This window comes from Haliotis rubra, unplaced genomic scaffold (assembly GCF_003918875.1).
Source record: "Haliotis rubra isolate DU_JTF1 unplaced genomic scaffold, ASM391887v1 Scf19, whole genome shotgun sequence".
Lineage (NCBI taxonomy): Eukaryota > Metazoa > Mollusca > Gastropoda > Lepetellida > Haliotidae > Haliotis > Haliotis rubra.
Window position 1 is genome coordinate 60,094 of NW_025765891.1, and position 19,251 is coordinate 79,344.

General features: G+C 39.8%; 2 protein-coding genes across 14 annotated transcripts; one reads left to right on the forward strand and one right to left on the reverse strand.

The window, feature by feature from the left end:
• The first annotated feature begins 73 nt into the window (after positions 1-73).
• On the forward strand, positions 74-3,092 carry LOC124274321 (HIG1 domain family member 2A, mitochondrial-like). Its single transcript, XM_046709674.1, has 2 exons — positions 74-286; positions 1,602-3,092. The coding sequence occupies exons 1-2, from the start codon at positions 133-135 to the stop codon at positions 1,778-1,780; spliced, it is 333 nt and encodes a 110-aa protein (XP_046565630.1). The 5' UTR covers positions 74-132; the 3' UTR covers positions 1,781-3,092.
• Positions 3,093-4,607: 1,515 nt separating this feature from the next.
• Positions 4,608-18,048, reverse strand: LOC124274319 (ADP-ribosylation factor-like protein 3). Of its 13 annotated transcripts, XM_046709669.1 has the most exons (7): positions 17,890-18,048; positions 10,763-10,937; positions 7,394-7,575; positions 5,369-6,761; positions 5,282-5,325; positions 5,193-5,236; positions 4,608-5,149 (listed from the first exon to the last, which is right to left on the reverse strand). In XM_046709669.1, the coding sequence occupies exons 1-4, from the start codon at positions 18,043-18,045 to the stop codon at positions 6,576-6,578; spliced, it is 699 nt and encodes a 232-aa protein (XP_046565625.1). In that variant the 5' UTR covers positions 18,046-18,048; the 3' UTR covers positions 4,608-5,149; positions 5,193-5,236; positions 5,282-5,325; positions 5,369-6,575. The 13 variants fall into 13 exon arrangements, with proteins under 13 accessions (XP_046565625.1, XP_046565626.1, XP_046565627.1 ...); XM_046709670.1 differs by lacking the exon at positions 5,193-5,236 and having other exon boundaries at positions 4,608-5,192; positions 5,237-5,325; positions 5,545-6,761; XM_046709671.1 differs by having other exon boundaries at positions 5,193-5,325; positions 5,545-6,761.
• Positions 18,049-19,251: the final 1,203 nt, after the last annotated feature.

Genomic DNA, 19,251 nt, shown 5'->3' on the forward strand with positions numbered 1-19,251 from the left:
TAAATCCATTTTTACACTTTAAAAAAAAAAACTCCACTCTTCTAATTGTAAGCTGATAGATACCAACTTAGGGAAATCATAACGGAATTATTTCCGGATATTTGTTCCTGTGTCACTTTTCTATCTTCTAAAATGGCGACCTCTACAGAGTCAAATACGGCACAGAAACCCCCACCTCAAGAATTTGCATATTTACCACCTCCAAGAGATGATATTGGCTACTACGATGAGGGTTTAAAGGACAAGTTTATCAGAAAAACAAAGGACAATCCATTTGTTCCTATAGGTAAATGCGGCCACTTTGTTCAGTTGCATAACGTAATCTGTGCAATGCTTGTGTTACTGACAAGCCAACTTGACAGTTTGTCCACAACTGGGCAACAGTGTAACTTCTTTCAATGGCATTTAGAAGCTGATATGACGAAGGGGAGAAAATGTTATCGACAGATTTACAAGATATGCAACCTTTCGCAACGGTGTAGTCTTATCCCTGCTTGACTATGGAGTATGGTACAAGAATCGGTATCGAAACGTCGCACTCACGAAATAAGAAGTTGTAGATCTAATCCATAAAGTTTGTCTCTATTGTTTACTCAGCATATACAGCTGCAAGACTCCAGTTTATCGGGCACAAATTGGCACTGGGTATGAGCTTAAATGACCTTCAGTGCCTTGGTTTAAGGGTGGAATATAAGACATCGCCTTGTTCCACTAAGCAATCTTAGCAGGACAACTTCTGTCAGTCTATGTAAAAGAATTACAAACGTCTTAGTGTTAAGATCCTTTTATGGAACTGGACTCTCCAGTGAGGAATCTCAGTGATTTGATCCTCTAGCTGCACGACACTAAAAGACATCAAAGATGGTGCTTGTCACAAATGTGATAAAACAACTACCGGCCAGCTCATGATTTAGCCATGTATCATTTTTATCAATGTTAAAACTGCGGCATGATATCTCCTTTGGCTAGTATTATAAACTTGTCATCATCCTAGACTAATGCAAGCATGTAATACATATAATTGCATATTGTGAGGTGCAAAATTATGCGAGGGCAATGGTTTAAATGTTGGGTTAAAAGCAAGTTCTCCTCAGCTTCAATGAAACAGCTCAGTAACACCAAATTTTCTTTGCACATTCCAACTTTCAACCAGTAGTACTGAGTCATTTGGAAGCATGTATATCCCGTCCAGACGATACTGCATACTGTGTTCATGGTATTAAGGAGTCAATATGTATGTTCAGTTGTGTATTTTATTACTCTTTGTGGAGAAGAAGTAAACAATATTCTTTCCTTTGAAGAAAAATTCCTCAAGATACTTTTAGATCTACAAGTCCATAAAAAAAAGGGCATCACAATATGTTAAGAGAATAAAAATGAAATTACATTGTTATTGTGTAATCAATGACAAAATGCTGAGCACCTCAATATATTATATATATATCTGTGATTGAAGTGAGCTTCAGTACATTTCATTCTCTGGTTATTGTGTTTTGGGGTTGTGAAACACTATGTCCAAATTAATGTTTCTCCCAAATCAGTATGTGTGGTAAGTTCAGCAGTGTTCCGAACAAATATTTTATGAAGGCACATATTTTCAGGTGTTGCCATGACAACTTTTGCCCTGTCATATGGTCTGTGGCAGATGAAGACTGGAAACACGCGCAGATCACAGACCATGATGCGAATGAGGATTGGTGCACAAGGATTCACTTTGTTTGCCGTCTTGGGTGGAGTCTTCTACAGCACCCTGAAGGCCAAGAAGAAGCCTGAAAACTGATGTACATTAAAGAGTGCTCTCAGTGTATAGGTGTGCGGCTGTAACCATTGTGTCTCTGTGTGTAAGCTTTAAGACTTACAGGCAGTACTCCTGATTACAACATATACATGGAATAGAGCTGCCAAGGTGGAACTTGTAAAAATGAGCAATATTTATGGTGTTGTAAACATGCCATGATTTAGAGAATATATAAGACAACATGTTTTCATATAGAGATTGGACTGTAAGCATTTAACAATTTTTGTAGGTGTATAATGCTGTCCAGCTCAGGGAAATAATAACCTAATAATATCTGTTTGACACAGCATCTTTTCAAAAAATACTGGCACCTATTTCATACTTCACATTGAAGCATGTGAAATAAAACAATATATTTTAAGCCCTGTTACTGTCCTTAATCACAAAGAGGTGTGATTCAGATATATGAAAACTTGCAAAATTTAACAATTACTTCACACTGAAGTGGATCAAACTCAACATAGTATTTTGAGGCCTGTGACTGTCCACAATCAAGATGTGTGATTTGGATATATTGACGATGCCTCATGTTTTGTGTTCTTGATATCAATATTCAATTAACTTCACCACTGCCTGTTTTCCATACAGTTTTAGTACTACCTTGTATTGACATATTACCATGGTAACAGTAGCAAGTCAATAGCTGAGATAAACTGTCTCCATGGTAGACTGTTCATGTGAAAGCTCTACCTCTCTCTGCAGCATGGATATGAGTTCACATTTTGAGAGAAGGTACAGAAGTTAGTATTCAAATCTAATTAAATATATCACAAAGGAGTACTAAGTTTTTGGATAGTTATCGCAGACTGTTTTGTCTTCCTCTGCGTCTACCTCTAATCAGTGTTACCTGTAGTAGAATCAAAAGGATAGTACATGTATTGATAGCTTAATGCAAGTTAACATAGTATTTACAAGGCTCTTTACTAATACTTGACAGAGGGAATGATGAATGCTTCAGTCAGACCGAATGGTATTTGTTTTTTTTAAATGAGTGCTGTGATAGTCAATACATTAATGTATATACATTGTTAAAAGGGGATGATATTTTAATCTCACATCATGATGCTCCACACTAACCTGATAATTCAGGGTCTTGTTGTCTTGAGATGAGAAACATTTAAAGGAAATAGGCTAAGGAATACTGGCCTTCTCCCTGACCCATCTGTAACGTGTAATGGTGTGATTGATTGAGGTTGAATTTGAGAAGTGAGGATGGTATTTATAACCAAGAAATAGGTTAAATGGCTTTGTAACATGCTGCATTATGTTATCAATAAAATGTTAAACATATAAACAGTGTGTTCATGGTATTTGTGTAAGATTATTAGTTAGTTATTGATAATGAGAACACAGATTTCCTGAGAAAAGCCAGTGACTGGTTGTTGGAGAAGCAACCCATGTTGTCCAAGACAAGTTACCAATGGATGATAGGGGGAGGTGATTAGGTGCCTGACTCTGAGGGTGTGGGTTCGAATTCCAGATGGTACTCTACCCAACAAAAGTACTAGAATCTGTACTTTATTAAGAAAGTGTAATCCCAAATATAACATGTTACATTTGATTACTTTCTACATGGCATTGTGTAATCATGGACTCACCTATGCCCCCAGGTGACAGGTGGTCTTACTAACACCACTGGTAGAAAGATTGCTTGCTTCTTTACAAAGAAGTAGTTAACATCCAAGACCTGCTTCACTTCTGGGTTTGCTCCATGAAATGTTGTTCAACCACATCAGAGCCACAGTGAACCAAACCCACTCAAATGTCAGATACCTCATTGCTGGCAGACTCATGACAAATGTGATGTTCAGCCCTAACATTCCTGTTTGAAAACGACATAAATGCAGAAATTTTTTAACATGTCTTTATTTCCAACATATCAACATGCTTGTGATGACATTTAGACTATGTCTATTGATACATTTGAGCATTAAAAAATGTTTCTCGATAATGTCAGTTGGCACATGCTGTCACAGAAATGTTCAAACAAACTAGTCATGGTGTGTAAAACCATGCTTAACAGACAAGGAAACAAACATACAATTATAATACACCAATAGCAGAATAATAATGAGGCAAATTTTCATTAAGCGATGAATGAGTGAGTGAGCATGAGCAAGTGAGTTGGGTTTCACGATGCTTTTAGCAATATCAGGGCACCAGAAATGGGCTTTCAACATTCTACCAATGTGGGGAATCAAACCCGGGTCTTCGGTATGATGAGCGAAAGATTTAACCACTGGTCTACCCAACCACAACCATTAAGCAGTGAGGGGCGGTCGCGGTGGAGTAGCCTAATGGTTAAAGCAACTCATCACGCTGAAGACTCGGGATCAATTCCCCACGTGAAACCCATTTCTGGTATTCCCCACAGCGATATTGCTGGAATATTGCTAAAAGTGGTGTAAAACCATACTCACTCAGTCCCATTAAGCGGTGAATTTACAGACCTTTCACAATGATACCCAAAGATCTTTCAATACAGGATGAAACACTGTCACAATATAGACAAAGTCTAGCAATGTCCTGATAAGAATCACAATCAGTGCTGCTGGTGGGGTGAAAAAGGGTTAAATGTCGTGTTCAAGATTATTATATTTGTATGTCGACATATGTTCATGTGTATCATATTTTAACGTTTTTGATTTGACGAGGCTGGTGATGGAAGCACTAACCTACCCCTCTCCACACACACACTTTGTTCAGTAGACCATAGAGGAGGTCAGTAAAACCAGTATATGATGATTGTCTGATCATTGACTTTCTTTCATTGACCATGCTTCCTCTACATTGTAGAGATTGCTTTTTAAATTAGGAATGTGACCAGATAGTAATGTTTCATTGTGATTGATGATGCTGGTATGATTCCTTCACATTAAACACAGCAATATTTTTTCTTCAACAAAGAAAAGTCTTACTTCTTTTTGTCTGATCATGGCAGAATACACTGTCATTACAGTTTATATGACCTACTGGGATAAGATTGTTGTAAAACTGTCCAATTTATGTTGGATCCCGCCTCCACTGCACAGAGGGAGGTACCTGGAAAATGTAGATCACCTCCTCCACTGTATAGATGGAGAGACCTGGACCATATAGATCCCCGCCTCTACTGTATAGATGGAGAGACCTGGACCATATAGATCCCCACCTCTACTGCCCAGAGGGAGGGACCTGGACCATGTAGATCCCCTCCTAAACTGTATAGATGGAGAGACCTGGACCATATAGATCCCTGCCTCTACTGTATAGATGGAGAGACCTGGACCATATAGATCCCTGCCTCCACTGCCCAGTGGGACGGGACCTGGACCATGTAGATCCCTTCCTCTACTGTATAGATGGAGAGACCTGGACCATATAGACCCCATCTCCACTGCCCAGAGGGAGAGACCTGGACCATGTAGATCCCCTCCTCTACTGTATAGAGGGAGAGACCTGGACCATATAGATCCCTGCCTCCACTGCCCAGTGGGACGGGACCTGGACCATGTAGATCCCTTCCTCTACTGTATAGATGGAGAGACCTGGACCATATAGACCCCATCTCCACTGCCCAGAGGGAGGGACCTGGACCATGTAGATCCCCTCCTCCACTGCATAGAGGGAGAGACCTGGACCATATAGATCCCCGCCTCCACTGCCCAGAGGGAGGGACCTGGAACATGTAGATCCCCTCCTCCATTCGCACACAGAGAGGGATATGACCATGTTCATCCACTCTTCCACTGCATAGAGGAAGGTACCAGGACCCTGTTCCTCAAAGTGATCTTAACTCTACAACTGTCACATATTTTAACACACACTTCACAACATTTGTAGAGTTACAATCACTTTGTGAAAAGGGGTCCTGGACGACGTTGAGGCCCCTTCCACCGTTTATAGAGGATGTCTGGAACATGCAGAGACCCCCTCTTTCAGTACATTTAGGGAGGGTCCTGGATCACATTGATTCCCTCTTCTAATGCATGTAGGGAGGGGCCTGGACTATGAGCAAATTGTGATTTGGCAATCCAAGTTCACTGGTCATATAAGTTTGTGTTTCACAGTATTCTTAGTTGTTTACAATTTGTGAAAATGTAAAAACAATCAAAAGTGGATGTCCGCATCCTTGCATCCAACCTATTCCTTGGTTTTATTACAATTTACAGTCAACTGTAGACAGGTTTGACAAATTCAAAACAATACTGATCTATAAATTAGAATGTTTGTGCTGAAAAAAGTGCATATTTCAACAAGAGCCTGGCAATAAAAGACAAGCAACAAAACGAAAACAGTAAATAATAATCTATAGTATAGCACATCACCTTGAAATAAAGGTAAACATATTGTTACAATATATACTGCATGTAGATTACAGTATTTTTAATAATTCATTAGAAGTTTTTACCTGGCTGCATGTGTAAACATGTCAACAGCCCAGGGTCATATCACAACCAATATGTAGATAACATATGTAAAAACATGATATGTATTGAGATGATTAAATGCAAAATACATTGAAGTGGCTTGGTGCGGTGCACAAAAATGGCAGCAAACCTATATTGAAAACTATTCACATAAAAGGATTCTTAAATATTTTTGTAAATATTTTCTAAAAAGTGAAGTATTATGACCATCACAAAAACTTCTAATAAAGATGAACAGGACACAAATGTAAATGTATACTAAACATAGTAAATAACATCACCATGGCAACAAGACAACAGCAGATAGATTGTACATGGTGTCAGGAACACTAGAGAACTGTACATGTTCTATTGTGAAGACTCAACAATCAAGCAGACTTGTGTCTCCGCCTCTTCTGGAGACTCTCAAAGATGCGATATGTTTCCATAAAACCCTTGCGTTGTCCATGGTCTGGTGCTTGGACTGAGACAAGGTGGATTGGACGGGTCTTGGCAAAGTTGTCCAGCTGCATATAGCTGTACACCAAGTCTGGTTTCATTGCCAATGGCTTATCCTGCAAAACGAACAGTCAAATAGGAGTGAATATTTTATTTAATAAATGTTCATGGGGTCTTTTAAAGAGACTACACATTATAATAAGCAAGAACACATGAAAATATAGAACATAATCTTGGGCTGATGACACGTGATTTCATGAAAGTCTTTAATGTATTTCTAAACAGATGTCAGAAGTTTAATTTCAAAGTAATGTCATCCCATTTGTTACGATGGAAAGATGGCATATATGGTATTTGGCATAAGAGTTTAGCAATATATCAAAAACATCAGACAACATATCACACCTTGTGACTGATGTTGATAAGAGTGAGTGAGTGAGTATGGTTATGCAAGGCTTTTAGCAATATTCCAGCAATACACCAGAAATGGGCTTCACACATTGTACCCATGTGGCAAATCGAACTCAGGCCTTTGACATGATGAGCCCACGCTTTAACCTCTAGTCTACCCCGACGCCACGATGTTGACAAGAAGCATTTGAATTGATACATCAGCAAATGAAACCATATGCACTAGTTCATGCAATGTTTTCCCTTATTTATTTCCATCAGTATCACCCTGCATCAGGCACCAGTCATGGAGACCACAGAGGGAAGTGTTCCCACCAAGTGCAGGAGGACGCTCTACCTGTTTGGTGGCCACAATAATGAGAGGGATGTTCTCTGTTCCCTTCTGGATGAGGAAAGCGTGGAGCTCCCGTCTTGACTCATCCAGGCGGGCTGCATCTGATGAGTCCACAACATAACAGATGGCATCCAAGTCTAGCAAGAACTCCTTCCAGTAGGTCCGGCACATATCCGAACCTCCCACTGCAACATGAGAATTCCCAGCATAGCATGTCTCACTCAGTTTTAATACAACCAAGTCTGCAGTATCTATAAATGTTATCATGCATTAATTTCAGATATAACAAAAGACATTTCCTGAGAGTTGTCTTTTAATCACCACTCTTCTACCCAGAGCAACCATGTACATCTGCCACAGGTCAGCAACATATCCATCCCATCTGAATCATCACATCTTTCAATATCCTTTCAGTATTTTCACCTGCTTCATTTTTGTCAAGTTGACACTTCACTTTTGACAAGTCTTTAGATAAATGTCATGAAATGTTTACCTCTCACTGAGAACATGTCCTAATATGTGATAAACGTAGATGTAAAGAACGAAAAAAAGGCTTGAATTAGGCCAGTCAGAATTTCAGAATAAGTGCATCCGTTTACAAACAAGAAAAAGAATCTGGTGATGTGACATGCTAATTACCATGTGGCAGCTGTGTAATGTGAAATCATCACTCGGTCAAAGTGGGATTAATTACATCAATAACAAAGATTATACATCTGGGACAAAGTCCATAGTACAAAGCAATCTTATTTTGTATCTTTTCCAGACCAGTTTATTCAGTAATATTCCCGCTGTGTTTTGCTGTACGACTTTTTAACCAATGCTGTGTACATAAATAAGAAAGATACTGAGTCTGAACCATAAAATGAACCATGAACCTGAGCTAGAATGAATGGTTGTTTCTAACTGTATGCACTTATGTTTCATAATACATTAATAATTGTATTCAAGGTGACATATTTGATTTGAATTGCAACAAAATCATCCATCCATATGTTGGAGTGCCACTGTTGTGAAAGTGGTCAGCACTTCAGACAAAGACATAGGTACAAACACCCTCTTACTCTTAACTCAGCAGCTGTAGGATGGCTACAAGTCTATTGCACATATTTACAGCTCATGAAACTTGTCACCCACAAATATCATATGTCTGGTAATATTTCAGACCCAGGTTATATTGTCCATTACAGTATTACTTATGCGATCAAGTTTTCAGATATATAATTTATCACATACCAATTTATCAGGATAGGAATACAAACATCAAAGCGCCTAGTAGGGATGCCATGATACATTGATACGTCAATACTTTTTCTAAGACGATCCAATTATCGATACATTCAAACTGTATCGATATTTAGTTTTGAAAGTATCGGTTTAAATATGTTTATGCATCGTTTACATTTTGCAATGGTATCATGTTTTTGGACGTTATGAGAGTTATAAATGATTATTTTTCATGCACAAAGATGGGAAATTAGAACGTTTTAATCTCTGAGAATCAAAAATGTAGATCTTTTCATGGACAATATAAAATATGAAATATTAATGTTCAAAATGTAACTAAATTTACACAATAATGCCACGAAAATAGGTATCGTGATGCGTATCGAATCGTGACATGGGTATCGTGATACTTATCGATTCATGAAACTTATGTATCGTGACATCTCTTGCACCTAGCTCAGGTGAATCCTCATTGCACTCCGATTCCGTATTTCACTGCTGAAGGACCTACTTTTTCTGTCAACACTATTGATTCATTACATCAGGTGGAGGAATTGAAATCTCACATATACATGTCTCATACGTCCCCTGCGAGAAGTAAGGTCACAGTAAGCTCAATGCAGAAGTTTCAGTTGTCATTAAAGTTAGATTAAAAATGTGCGTCATGAAAGGGTATGTATTAAATAGAGAACACCATCCTAGAGCATTTAGACCTGAAGTATTGAATGAGAAGATATCATGGTAGGAGAGTATAGATTCTTATACCGTTTTCATATGCTTCAAAATGGTGTAAGAATCTATACCGAAACGTCACCCAATTGTCAAAATAGAGAAGTTGATCATCCATAAAGTCTTGTCATCTCTATACCACTAACTTCTAGAATACCACTCAAACAAATCATTGTTCGTAACTTGTTTTTTGTCTCCTGCTATGACATCTTCTCGTTCAATACATATGCTTGACTGCCTGACTGACTGAGTTTGGTTTTACGCCGCTTTTAGCAATATTCCAGCAACATCGCGGCTGGGGACACCAGAAATGGGCTTCACACATTGTACCCATGTGGGGATTCGAACCCGGGTCTTCTGCGTGGCAAGCGGATGCTTTAACCACTAGGCTACCCCACCGCCCCTCATATGCTTGAAGTGCACTAGTATGAAGATCTACAGATATATTGGTGAGAGACAACAAAACAAGCACATATGACAAAGTGCAATGAAGGTTACTGTAAGTCTGGAAAATTATATTTATAAACATGTCAGGGAGTTATATGGACAAGATTGAGGGCTCCAGATAAGGCCCGTATCGGCGTATGTACAGATATAAAACAAGCACGATACAGTAGGAAATAATTTAGAAAACATAGCAGATACGCACCACAGCAATGGTGTACAGTCTTAGAATCATTTACAGATGTATTTATCTGAAAAAGTATTGTTTTATTGTTTATTGACCTGTTTACACAAGAGTAGCAATGTTGTGGTGCATATATGAAATGAAACACAAGATTACTGATACTCCATTAAATTCCATTCAGGACTCTAAATGTACTCTTATTGTTTTCCAGTACTCCTATATTGAAAAAATAAGGAGTACGTACTCCTGATCATGAAACATTATCTGGAGCCCTGAGCTTAGAGACTGACATTTAGCCTCAAGTCTATAGCAAATGTGAGTAAACATTCCCTACATAGAATGTACATTTCTCAATTCATGCCGTCAATTTATTGACTTTGTAAGGTGAATAATTTGTCACTGGGATATACATACAAATGTAGAGGAAAAGGACAATTGTTTAGTTTAGCATTACTGCCTTGAATGAAATGTTAAATTTCAATGCTAAAATGCCTCTGAATTTAGAAAAATAAGAAATAAAAACATCCCATTTCCAAACAAAGTATTGATTGTGTCCAAGTATGTATGTATGCCAAGGGGACTTAATATCAATCCTGGATAAATCCATGCATGTGTATCAAGGCTATTATGACAAATTCAACAATTGTGGATAGACTGAAGGTGATAAATAAGCATAGGTCTAGGTGTTTCATGACCCAAACTGTGCCATCACATGCCACCTTTCTGATTAGAGATTTGGATCCTTGCGTGCAGTCAAATACAGAAGGTGAATGACACTGTCATCTTACCATCCCACATGTTGAGGTAGATGGATCCCAGCATCACAGAGTTCACATAGAAGCCAATCGTGGTCTCTTCTGTTGTACTGAGGCGCCGTCGGCCCTTGCAAAAACAACGAGCAAAGCGGGTTTTGCCTGCTCCATCAAGGCCAATGATCAACACTCGGCGCTCACTTTGGTCTTTCTGAATACAGAAACAGATTGTTCAAACCATATTGTAAACCAAAAGTCACCATGTTTATTAATCTGATTGGTTGAAAAACATGATCGAATGGTATTCGATTCCCGGAAATTGCAAGACTATTCACTGTGTATTGACACGTACAAATACCGCACAGACCATTTTATTGTTGTGTCGTCAGCAGTGGTGACGTCATTCAAATCAAATTGTGACGTAAAGTCAGAATGACGTCACAAATGAGCAGTTCCAGATGCTACCATGGGAACCAGCTGAAACGGTCAGCTGATGACACTTCACTGCTGTACCTGTACTCAATGTCAATGAGTGCAGACAGTAAAACCCATGTGGGCCTTTTGATTTTCTTTTGTGTTTACAATGTCGAGAAACATCATGTGTTGGCCAATTTCCGGGTGTTATTGAGTATTTGAAGCACAGGAATATTTCATTTGAAACCTCCGGCTAACGGCGTCGGCTCCAAATGAATTCCTGTGCTTCAAATACTCAATAACACCCGGAAATTGGCCAACACATGATGTTTATCTCCTAACTGTCTTCAGAAGAATTGATAAAATTGGAAATTTTAACTATAAATTGTATATTTATATACTTATCCTATCTCACAATATGCACCTCTCTTCTTCTTCTACGACCATGTGTGGAAACGTGCTGTAGGCTAAGTTGAATCAAAGCATTCTGGCCTCTACCCCCCTGACCTCTGCCCCCACTCCGATAGCACGACCTGTCAATCATCTCATAAGCATGCCGGTTGCTCAGATGATCACGTAACGCTCTGTGCCTGTCATTCTCGTCTTGGAGCTTCCAGTAATCTGTGATGTGGGGCAGGTCGGGTGTATATCCATTGCGTGAGATAGGATAAGTATATAAATATACAATTTATAGTTAAAATTTCCAAATTTTAAACTTATCCTATCTCACGGTATGCATTATCCCACGGTTGGCAGGTAGGCCGCAGATTACCCTGTGTCAACTCTACAACCGTGAGGTCGCATAACACAAGGAGGCCAGGAGAAAGCTGCTACCAACTCCCGATATGCTAACTCCGAACTTGTGATGGGTTGCTTCGCATAACCCCTTAGCTTACACAGCACAAAAACTCTAGGGAGTGGGCGGTCCCGAATTAATGTGGTTTTCACCCGCAACTTTTGACAAGCAAAAGGACACAGTTTGGCAAGTACCGGTAGAGCTCGCCTCCCCACAATTTATCAAGTGACCCCAGCGAATTAAAGTCGAAGACCTTAATCTGGACAGTCCCTGCTTCGAAACTATCCCCCACAGACACACGCTGAAAGGAGGTGAAAGAGGGAATAGCCCGGTTGCTCAACTCGTTTAACGTTCGGTACCAATCTCCCTAACGTACCAAAGTTGAGAAAGGACTTAGGAGCGGAACACCTTGAAAACCAAGCAGGTAATCGGAAATCAACACTACACTGACGTAATTGCTCAGAGAGTAGAGGTCAGTAAGCGGAGTGTCAACCACCTCTGCGTGTAGCACAAAGACTGGCCTCTCAGTCTATCGAGTCATGGGTATGATAGTGCAAACACGCCCTAGTTCCCTAGGTGAGGTGGTCTATGCCCAAATATAATCCATACCAATAAGAAAGATAGGACCAATATCTTTCATGATATAAATAATGCAAGACCTACACGAAGATAGGAACTGCATCTTATCTGCGTTTGTGAGCCGACGACAACTGCTGCGCCAGAACCAATGGATCTAGTCGGTGAAGACCTTCCACGTCAGTGACAGACAGATCCGGGAGGTAGGGTGAGACGAAGACCGTGTCCAATCTCCAAAAACAACCCTCCATGATGCCGTGAAGGGAACAGTTCTATGTAGCGCCATCGTAGAGGTCAAGGCTCTTGTCTCATGAGGGTTGGCTGAAGTAGGAGGAGGAAGGTCAGCATAGGCGTAGACATGAAGGATGGTAGATCGCATCCAGAATGCCAGTGTGGTACGAGAGACTTCTGTAGATGAGGCAGGCGACAGAGAAATAAACAGTCTCTTGCGTAACCTACGACGGAGCTTGGAGGCAGCTAATAGACCCATAAAGTCCGGACAGGACATAGGGAGAGATCCTCGGTGTCGTCAGGGCCCAGAATAGTAGACAGCGGCAGGAAGGCGAATAGTCTGTCCGGCTGTCCAGGCAACTGGTTTCAGTGATGAGATCCCACCTCAAACCAGGGAGGACTTTGGACCGGGTGACATCCAGTGCGTGAAGCTCGGAGATGCAGGCAGCAGTCGCAAGAGCCAGGAGCAAAAAAGTCTTAAACGTGACATGCTTGAAATCCTTCTCTGCCAGAGGTTCATACTCCTCTGATGTGAGATGATTAAGAACCACGGAAAGGTCCGAGATTGATCAGCAACTTTGTAAGATCTGAGGAGAGACTGGAGCTCAGGGACACTTGACACCTTCGCACCCGTAGCCGGCGCAATAACTGTGTTACGCATGGCCAGGTATGTAGACAAGGTAGAACCCTTCAATTCCTTGGAAGTTCTAGGATGCTGGAGGTACTCCGCGACCATCTGCGGCGATGCTGTAGTGGGAGTTATAATACCCATCGTCTTGCAGTACGCTTCAAAATTCTTCCATAGTCATCACAGAGTGGCCTGGTAGAAGTTCGGTACGCCGTGGTAGCGACTTCGCTTGGAATATCCCAGTTAGCGATTCATGTAAATGCACCGCTTGAAGATATCCCTTGCAGTTAGCGATTCATGTGAAGATGCACCAGGCGTGATCGGGGAAGTGGTTAAGTGTGGCGGAGACCAATGCAGCTGAAAAGGTGAAGATGAACCAAAAGATCGGCGTGATCGGGAAGTGGTACTGGAAAATTGGTCAGGGGATGGCTAGAGCGTCATGTTCCCAGGCCAAAGGATCCGGGATCAGGGACACTAATATTGGAAGCTGGTGATGGAAGCGGGTAGCAAACAGATCCACTGTCGGGTTAGACATCGGAAGGCACAAAGTCTGGAACACCTGCAGATGCAGTTTCCACTCCATCGGGTATGGTCGAACCAGACGGGACAAAGAATCTGCAATGGCGTACTTCACCCCTGGGATGTGATTGGCCTGGACCGTGATGTTGAGAGAGTCCACTAAGTGGGAAAACTGTTGTGTCCACTGAAGAAGCTGAGGAGATCCCGTGGATCCCATTTGATTGATGTGCCACACGACTATTGATGTGACATGCGCGGTCTGCGGGAGACCACATCCCTGCCACCTGCTGATCGAGAAAGTGAGCTCCCCACCCGTGTAGAGAGGCGTCTACGTACAGGTGATGTACTGGAGCAAACGGCCTTAAAGAGACTTCGCTGCAAACATTCAACACATCCAAACACCACTGGAGATGGGGATGGAGCACTGGAGAAAGAAAGATCAAAGCGTGAGGGTCGCCGATCCTGATGTGCGGACACAGAAAATATTAGAGAGGCCGTAGTTGAAAGCTTTCCCCTCAGAGTCACAACTTGAGCTGATGTCAACAGAAAAAGGTCTTGTAACTGACGAAGAATCTTGGGTTGCAAAAGCACTAGGGGTACCATAGAAACTCCAGCGCAGACATTCAGTTCGTTGAGCCACCACTGAAGGACTGGACAAAGCGGTTCTGGAAGGCGACTTAATTCCTTTGGCCTCGAGATATGGGCGTAGAAATCGCTGTATCGGCCGAAGTAGGAGATGGCCTCTGTACGTTGGGGCTTGAGCTGATAACTACTCCCACTGACAATCAAATAATGTCTAACTGAGAGAACAACACACGTCCACTCGGTGTAGCGACAAGAAAGAGAATGACAGGCACAGAGCGTTACGTGATCATCTGAGCAACCGGCATGCTTATGAGATGATTGACAGGTCGTGCTATCGGAGTGGGGGCAGAGGTCAGGGGGTAGAGGCCAGAAAGCTTTGATTCAACTTAGCCTACAGCACGTTTCCACACATGGTCGTAGAAGAAGAAGAGAGGTGCATACCGTGAGATAGGATAAGTTTCAAACTAACAATATCATAACCTACAAAGACAAGCTTTAAGATTGTTTCATGTTTACAGAAAAACGCTATGACAGGGGAAGCATATGGGTTGCAGAAAGCATGGGGTGTTATTTCGAATTCCCAAGAGATTTCCTAGCCTCAGACAAGAAGAAAACAAATTTAAAACAAAAAAAAAACTAACATGGAAATTCATGCCAATGGCTATCTAAAGTAATTTATTAACAAGCATCACTTTGATTTTCCTCACAATCATAAATAGAATCCAGAACAATTGTATATCTTAATTATTGCTTACAAAGACTTCAGCATTATGGTCGCCTTGTGTTTGTTACCAGTGTTGTTTCTGGAGAAACCCATTCTAAATGGCTGGTCATTGTGGGGAAGTGGGAAATTAGCTCCGTAAAGATTCCAAAGTCATAAGAAGCTAATTACAATTATAATTTACAAGAACAAAATATCATGGGCTGGCCATACAGAGTCGGTACAATCCTCTGGGCTGAGGACTAGAGCTAACTGGCGCTGGGGAGTTTAAACCCTACTGCCTAACATTTTGATGATGATGATTGATGATGATATTGAGATTTAACATGCGCAATCCGACATAATGTGTATTTCGTACACAGGCCTGCCAAGCCATTTAGAATTTGAAAGAAAGAGGGGTGATTTAACCGAAAGATATGCCAACCTGAAGGGGTGTTAGTGTTGCATAACTAAAATTGTATGAATTTTGAATTTCGGGATGGTTTGGTCTATATTTCTTTTCTTGTCCAGTGAACTCTGGAGCACCATTCTGTGTTGTTGGTAGTGTACACAGTGTAGGACATGTGCAGACATTTCTGTTTTGTTGCAGTGTGTGCATTTGTCTCTTTGGTGTTTCTTTTATTTTATATTGATGGGAATTTAATTTTGTGTGACCTGTTTGTAATTTGGTTATTGCCCTGTCAATAGTTTTAGATTTATGGTAGTTTTTTAGTTTTTTTAGTTAATCCTAACTGAACTGGCACTAATCTTGTTGACACATATACTGGATGCTTGGATGATTATGGTATTACAATAGGCACACCTACATTGGGCTAAATCTTAATGAGCCTAAATTGAAGTTTCTGGATGATGTTATTCTAATATTATTAAACAGTGCTACTAAACAAACACAGCTTTTGTCTTACTGAAAAGTGTGTCTAAAAGAAAGTCCTTATTACCTAAGTCTATGATTTATCTAGAAACATCTTTTAACTATGTAGTCGTAACTTATACCTTTTTGAATAGTATGTCTCTAAGATGAGTTGTAATTACTTTAGACAGTTGTCTTTTTCTAAGCTATTACGGATCATTGTATAACTTATATTCTATATTCACATTTTCCTAATATCTGAATCCAAATATATCGCTTGTAGTAGTAATAAGTTATAAAGAATTTTTGTATAAATTATTACTTCATGATACAACTCTGACTGAAAAAACACCTTTGTGTGACAAGTACTCACACTTCCTGTATAAATGTTGACATTAAAGTTCATTTTCATTCAAGCTGTGAATTAATTTTCAGGCATATAGGAGATACAGCATATTCAGTTCTGCCATATTTCCTTATTACCATCTTAGCACCAAGCATTGAGATCCCTTGATTAAATCTGATGTTGAGTTCCTTGCACAAATATATCCATTATCTCTTTACCTCACAAACACATCTTTGCTGACATTTTCTCTAGGATATCAAATACACATGAGGTCTTTGCCAAGGAATAGTGCATACAAGTGTGACATCTCACTTACTGAAGTAATCATATATCTGTCATGAGCCTATATGTGACTCACCTTGGGCACCACACATACACATTCTAATTAGAATTTAATCAAAACAGTACAGAATAGAATTATTTTCAAACAAGTCTACTCATTGCTTTACAAACTCCAACAGACAGGACCCAAAGAGCAAAAACATGTTGAACACATAAAGAAAACTATCAATTACAAACGTGAATGGTGACATGTTTTGGTTACATACTCAGTGGCTCAAAAGGTTATCTGGAGCAATGTATGGAACATATTTGTGAAGTGTGTCAATAATCTGAGTCTGTATATTCCTAATATCTGAATCTAAAAATACTACTTGTTGTAGATCTATAATTAATAATGTATAAAAGTTACTCCATGATACAGCAAAATCTGGATGGTATCTTTCATACAAATATCTAGACAATACTTTGATGCATTTTCACCCCTTAAGATGTCCTCCTCAAACATGATTAAGAAGGTACCTTGCTGGTCCCCAGCTTTATGGATTCCGATTGTCCAATCTTACCCAGACAAATTGATATCTGTTCTTCAACAGGAAATATAAGAAGTGTGAAAGGACATAATGTTTGACAAGTAATCATGATACACTGATCATACTGCATAACTTCCCATACTTCTTTGGTACCACTGCAGGAGCCTGAACATGGTTGTTGAGTACTGAAAGATTTATGGAGACTTAAAGATATACAGCTAACTATTTATCCTCTTTACTGGTAGGCTACATACAAGGTAATGTCTCTAATTTATAACAAAAAAATGTGGTCAAAGGTGATTTTGGTGTTATCTCTTACTTCCAAACTTTCGACAGAAAATTATATGCCTGTCACAAATATAAAAGAAATATCTTAAGAGCATTTTGGGTGAGTATCAATCAGTCAATGTCTTAGAGTTTGAATCAATATTCGAGCTGTATGGAACGTATCTGATTCAATTCAAAGGGTTCTAGTAGTTATTTCCCTCGCCCACTGTACATGACACGATGTGAGTTGAGCCTAAACCTTTGTCAAATTATTTATCGTCGACAAACGTCACTAAATGGGACATACAGCCAACTTCATCTCTTAATATGGGCCTATGATATTGCTTCTTGTTATGGTTGCTATGCAATCTGACAGATCTGCAACCGTCAACATCATTTTGTGTCAATATGTACTCACACTCGAGTGCAAATTCTCAAAATATTCATCTTCTTCGCGCATATAAAGCCATAGTTTATAAAGACCATATGCTGCAGCAATCGTAGCTGTCCCACCAATAACATATACAGCCGGTTTTGAAGTCAGCGCGCTTTTCAGTTCTCCACCGACCTCCATGTTGACAACTCTGATGTTATAATTAGAACAGAAACAGGTCATGTGACTTCAATAACAAAATAACGCATAGAAATTCACTAATGCTTAATTAGTTCAATTGTAATTTTGTTCAATATTCAACGGCATTTAAGCAGAATATTTTTGTTTCCAAAGACATAATGACGCGTATTTACAAAACTGGCTCAACTGACATTGACTTTGCGCCACAAGCTCCTCGCAGCGATAACCCGTTCGATGAGTTTGTGATACTGTTAGCAAGCCTGGTTTTCGGTGTATGCTGCGCTGACGATTCAGTGGAAACGTGGAAACGGCGTAGCGATTACTAATGTAATTCTGCTTTTGGCACCGAGTGTTTAGCGATTTAATTCGCCTGAGTGTGTTTGTGTATGATGAAAATTAGATTTTGCTGTTTACATCCTTTGACCTAAAACAGAATCAGCTTTAGAGTTTGTCATTGTTATCTTCATTGCTATCACGTAATTTCCCGTCATGGGGGTAATATAGATGATTAAATGTCTGATAACACTATGCCCGAGGTCAAAAAGGTGTTTATAGGTCACAGCACTACCGTTCAACGCTCGTTCTCTGATGTACATGTAATTTCCAAATGGGTTATAATTATCTACCCTGTGTTGTCAGTAATATTCATTCAAACTTTTTCATGTCGTCTATTGGTGTCAGGCAAGGAGAAAATCTGTCGCCGATTTTGTTTTCATTATTTATTAATGATATAGTAGAAGAACATTCTTCTATTGATGACTTGGGAGTTGTTATTTCTCATGTACCTTTACTTCTGTTGTTATTTGCGGATGATATGGTGCTCTTTAGCAATAGTGTTAAAGGTTTACAAGACGGTTTGGATATGATGTTTACGAAATGGGGGCTTGACCATAAATACTGAAATAACAAAGGTTTTTATTTTTCGTAAAGGAGGTAGACAAGGCATAGCTGAAAAGTGGTCCTATAATGGTTCACCTCTTGAGGTAATCAATAGTTTTAAATATCTTGGTTTAGTATTTTCAACAGGTGGCAGTTTTTCACAAGCTCAGAAAATCCTATCAGAACAAGGTTTGAAGGCACTTGGTTCATTGTACAATATATTCAATGATAATGCGTACATTACTCCAGATATTCAGTATCAGTTATTCCAATCAGTTGTTTTTCCTATTCTCTCATATGGTTGCGAAGTTTGGGGCTTTATGGAAG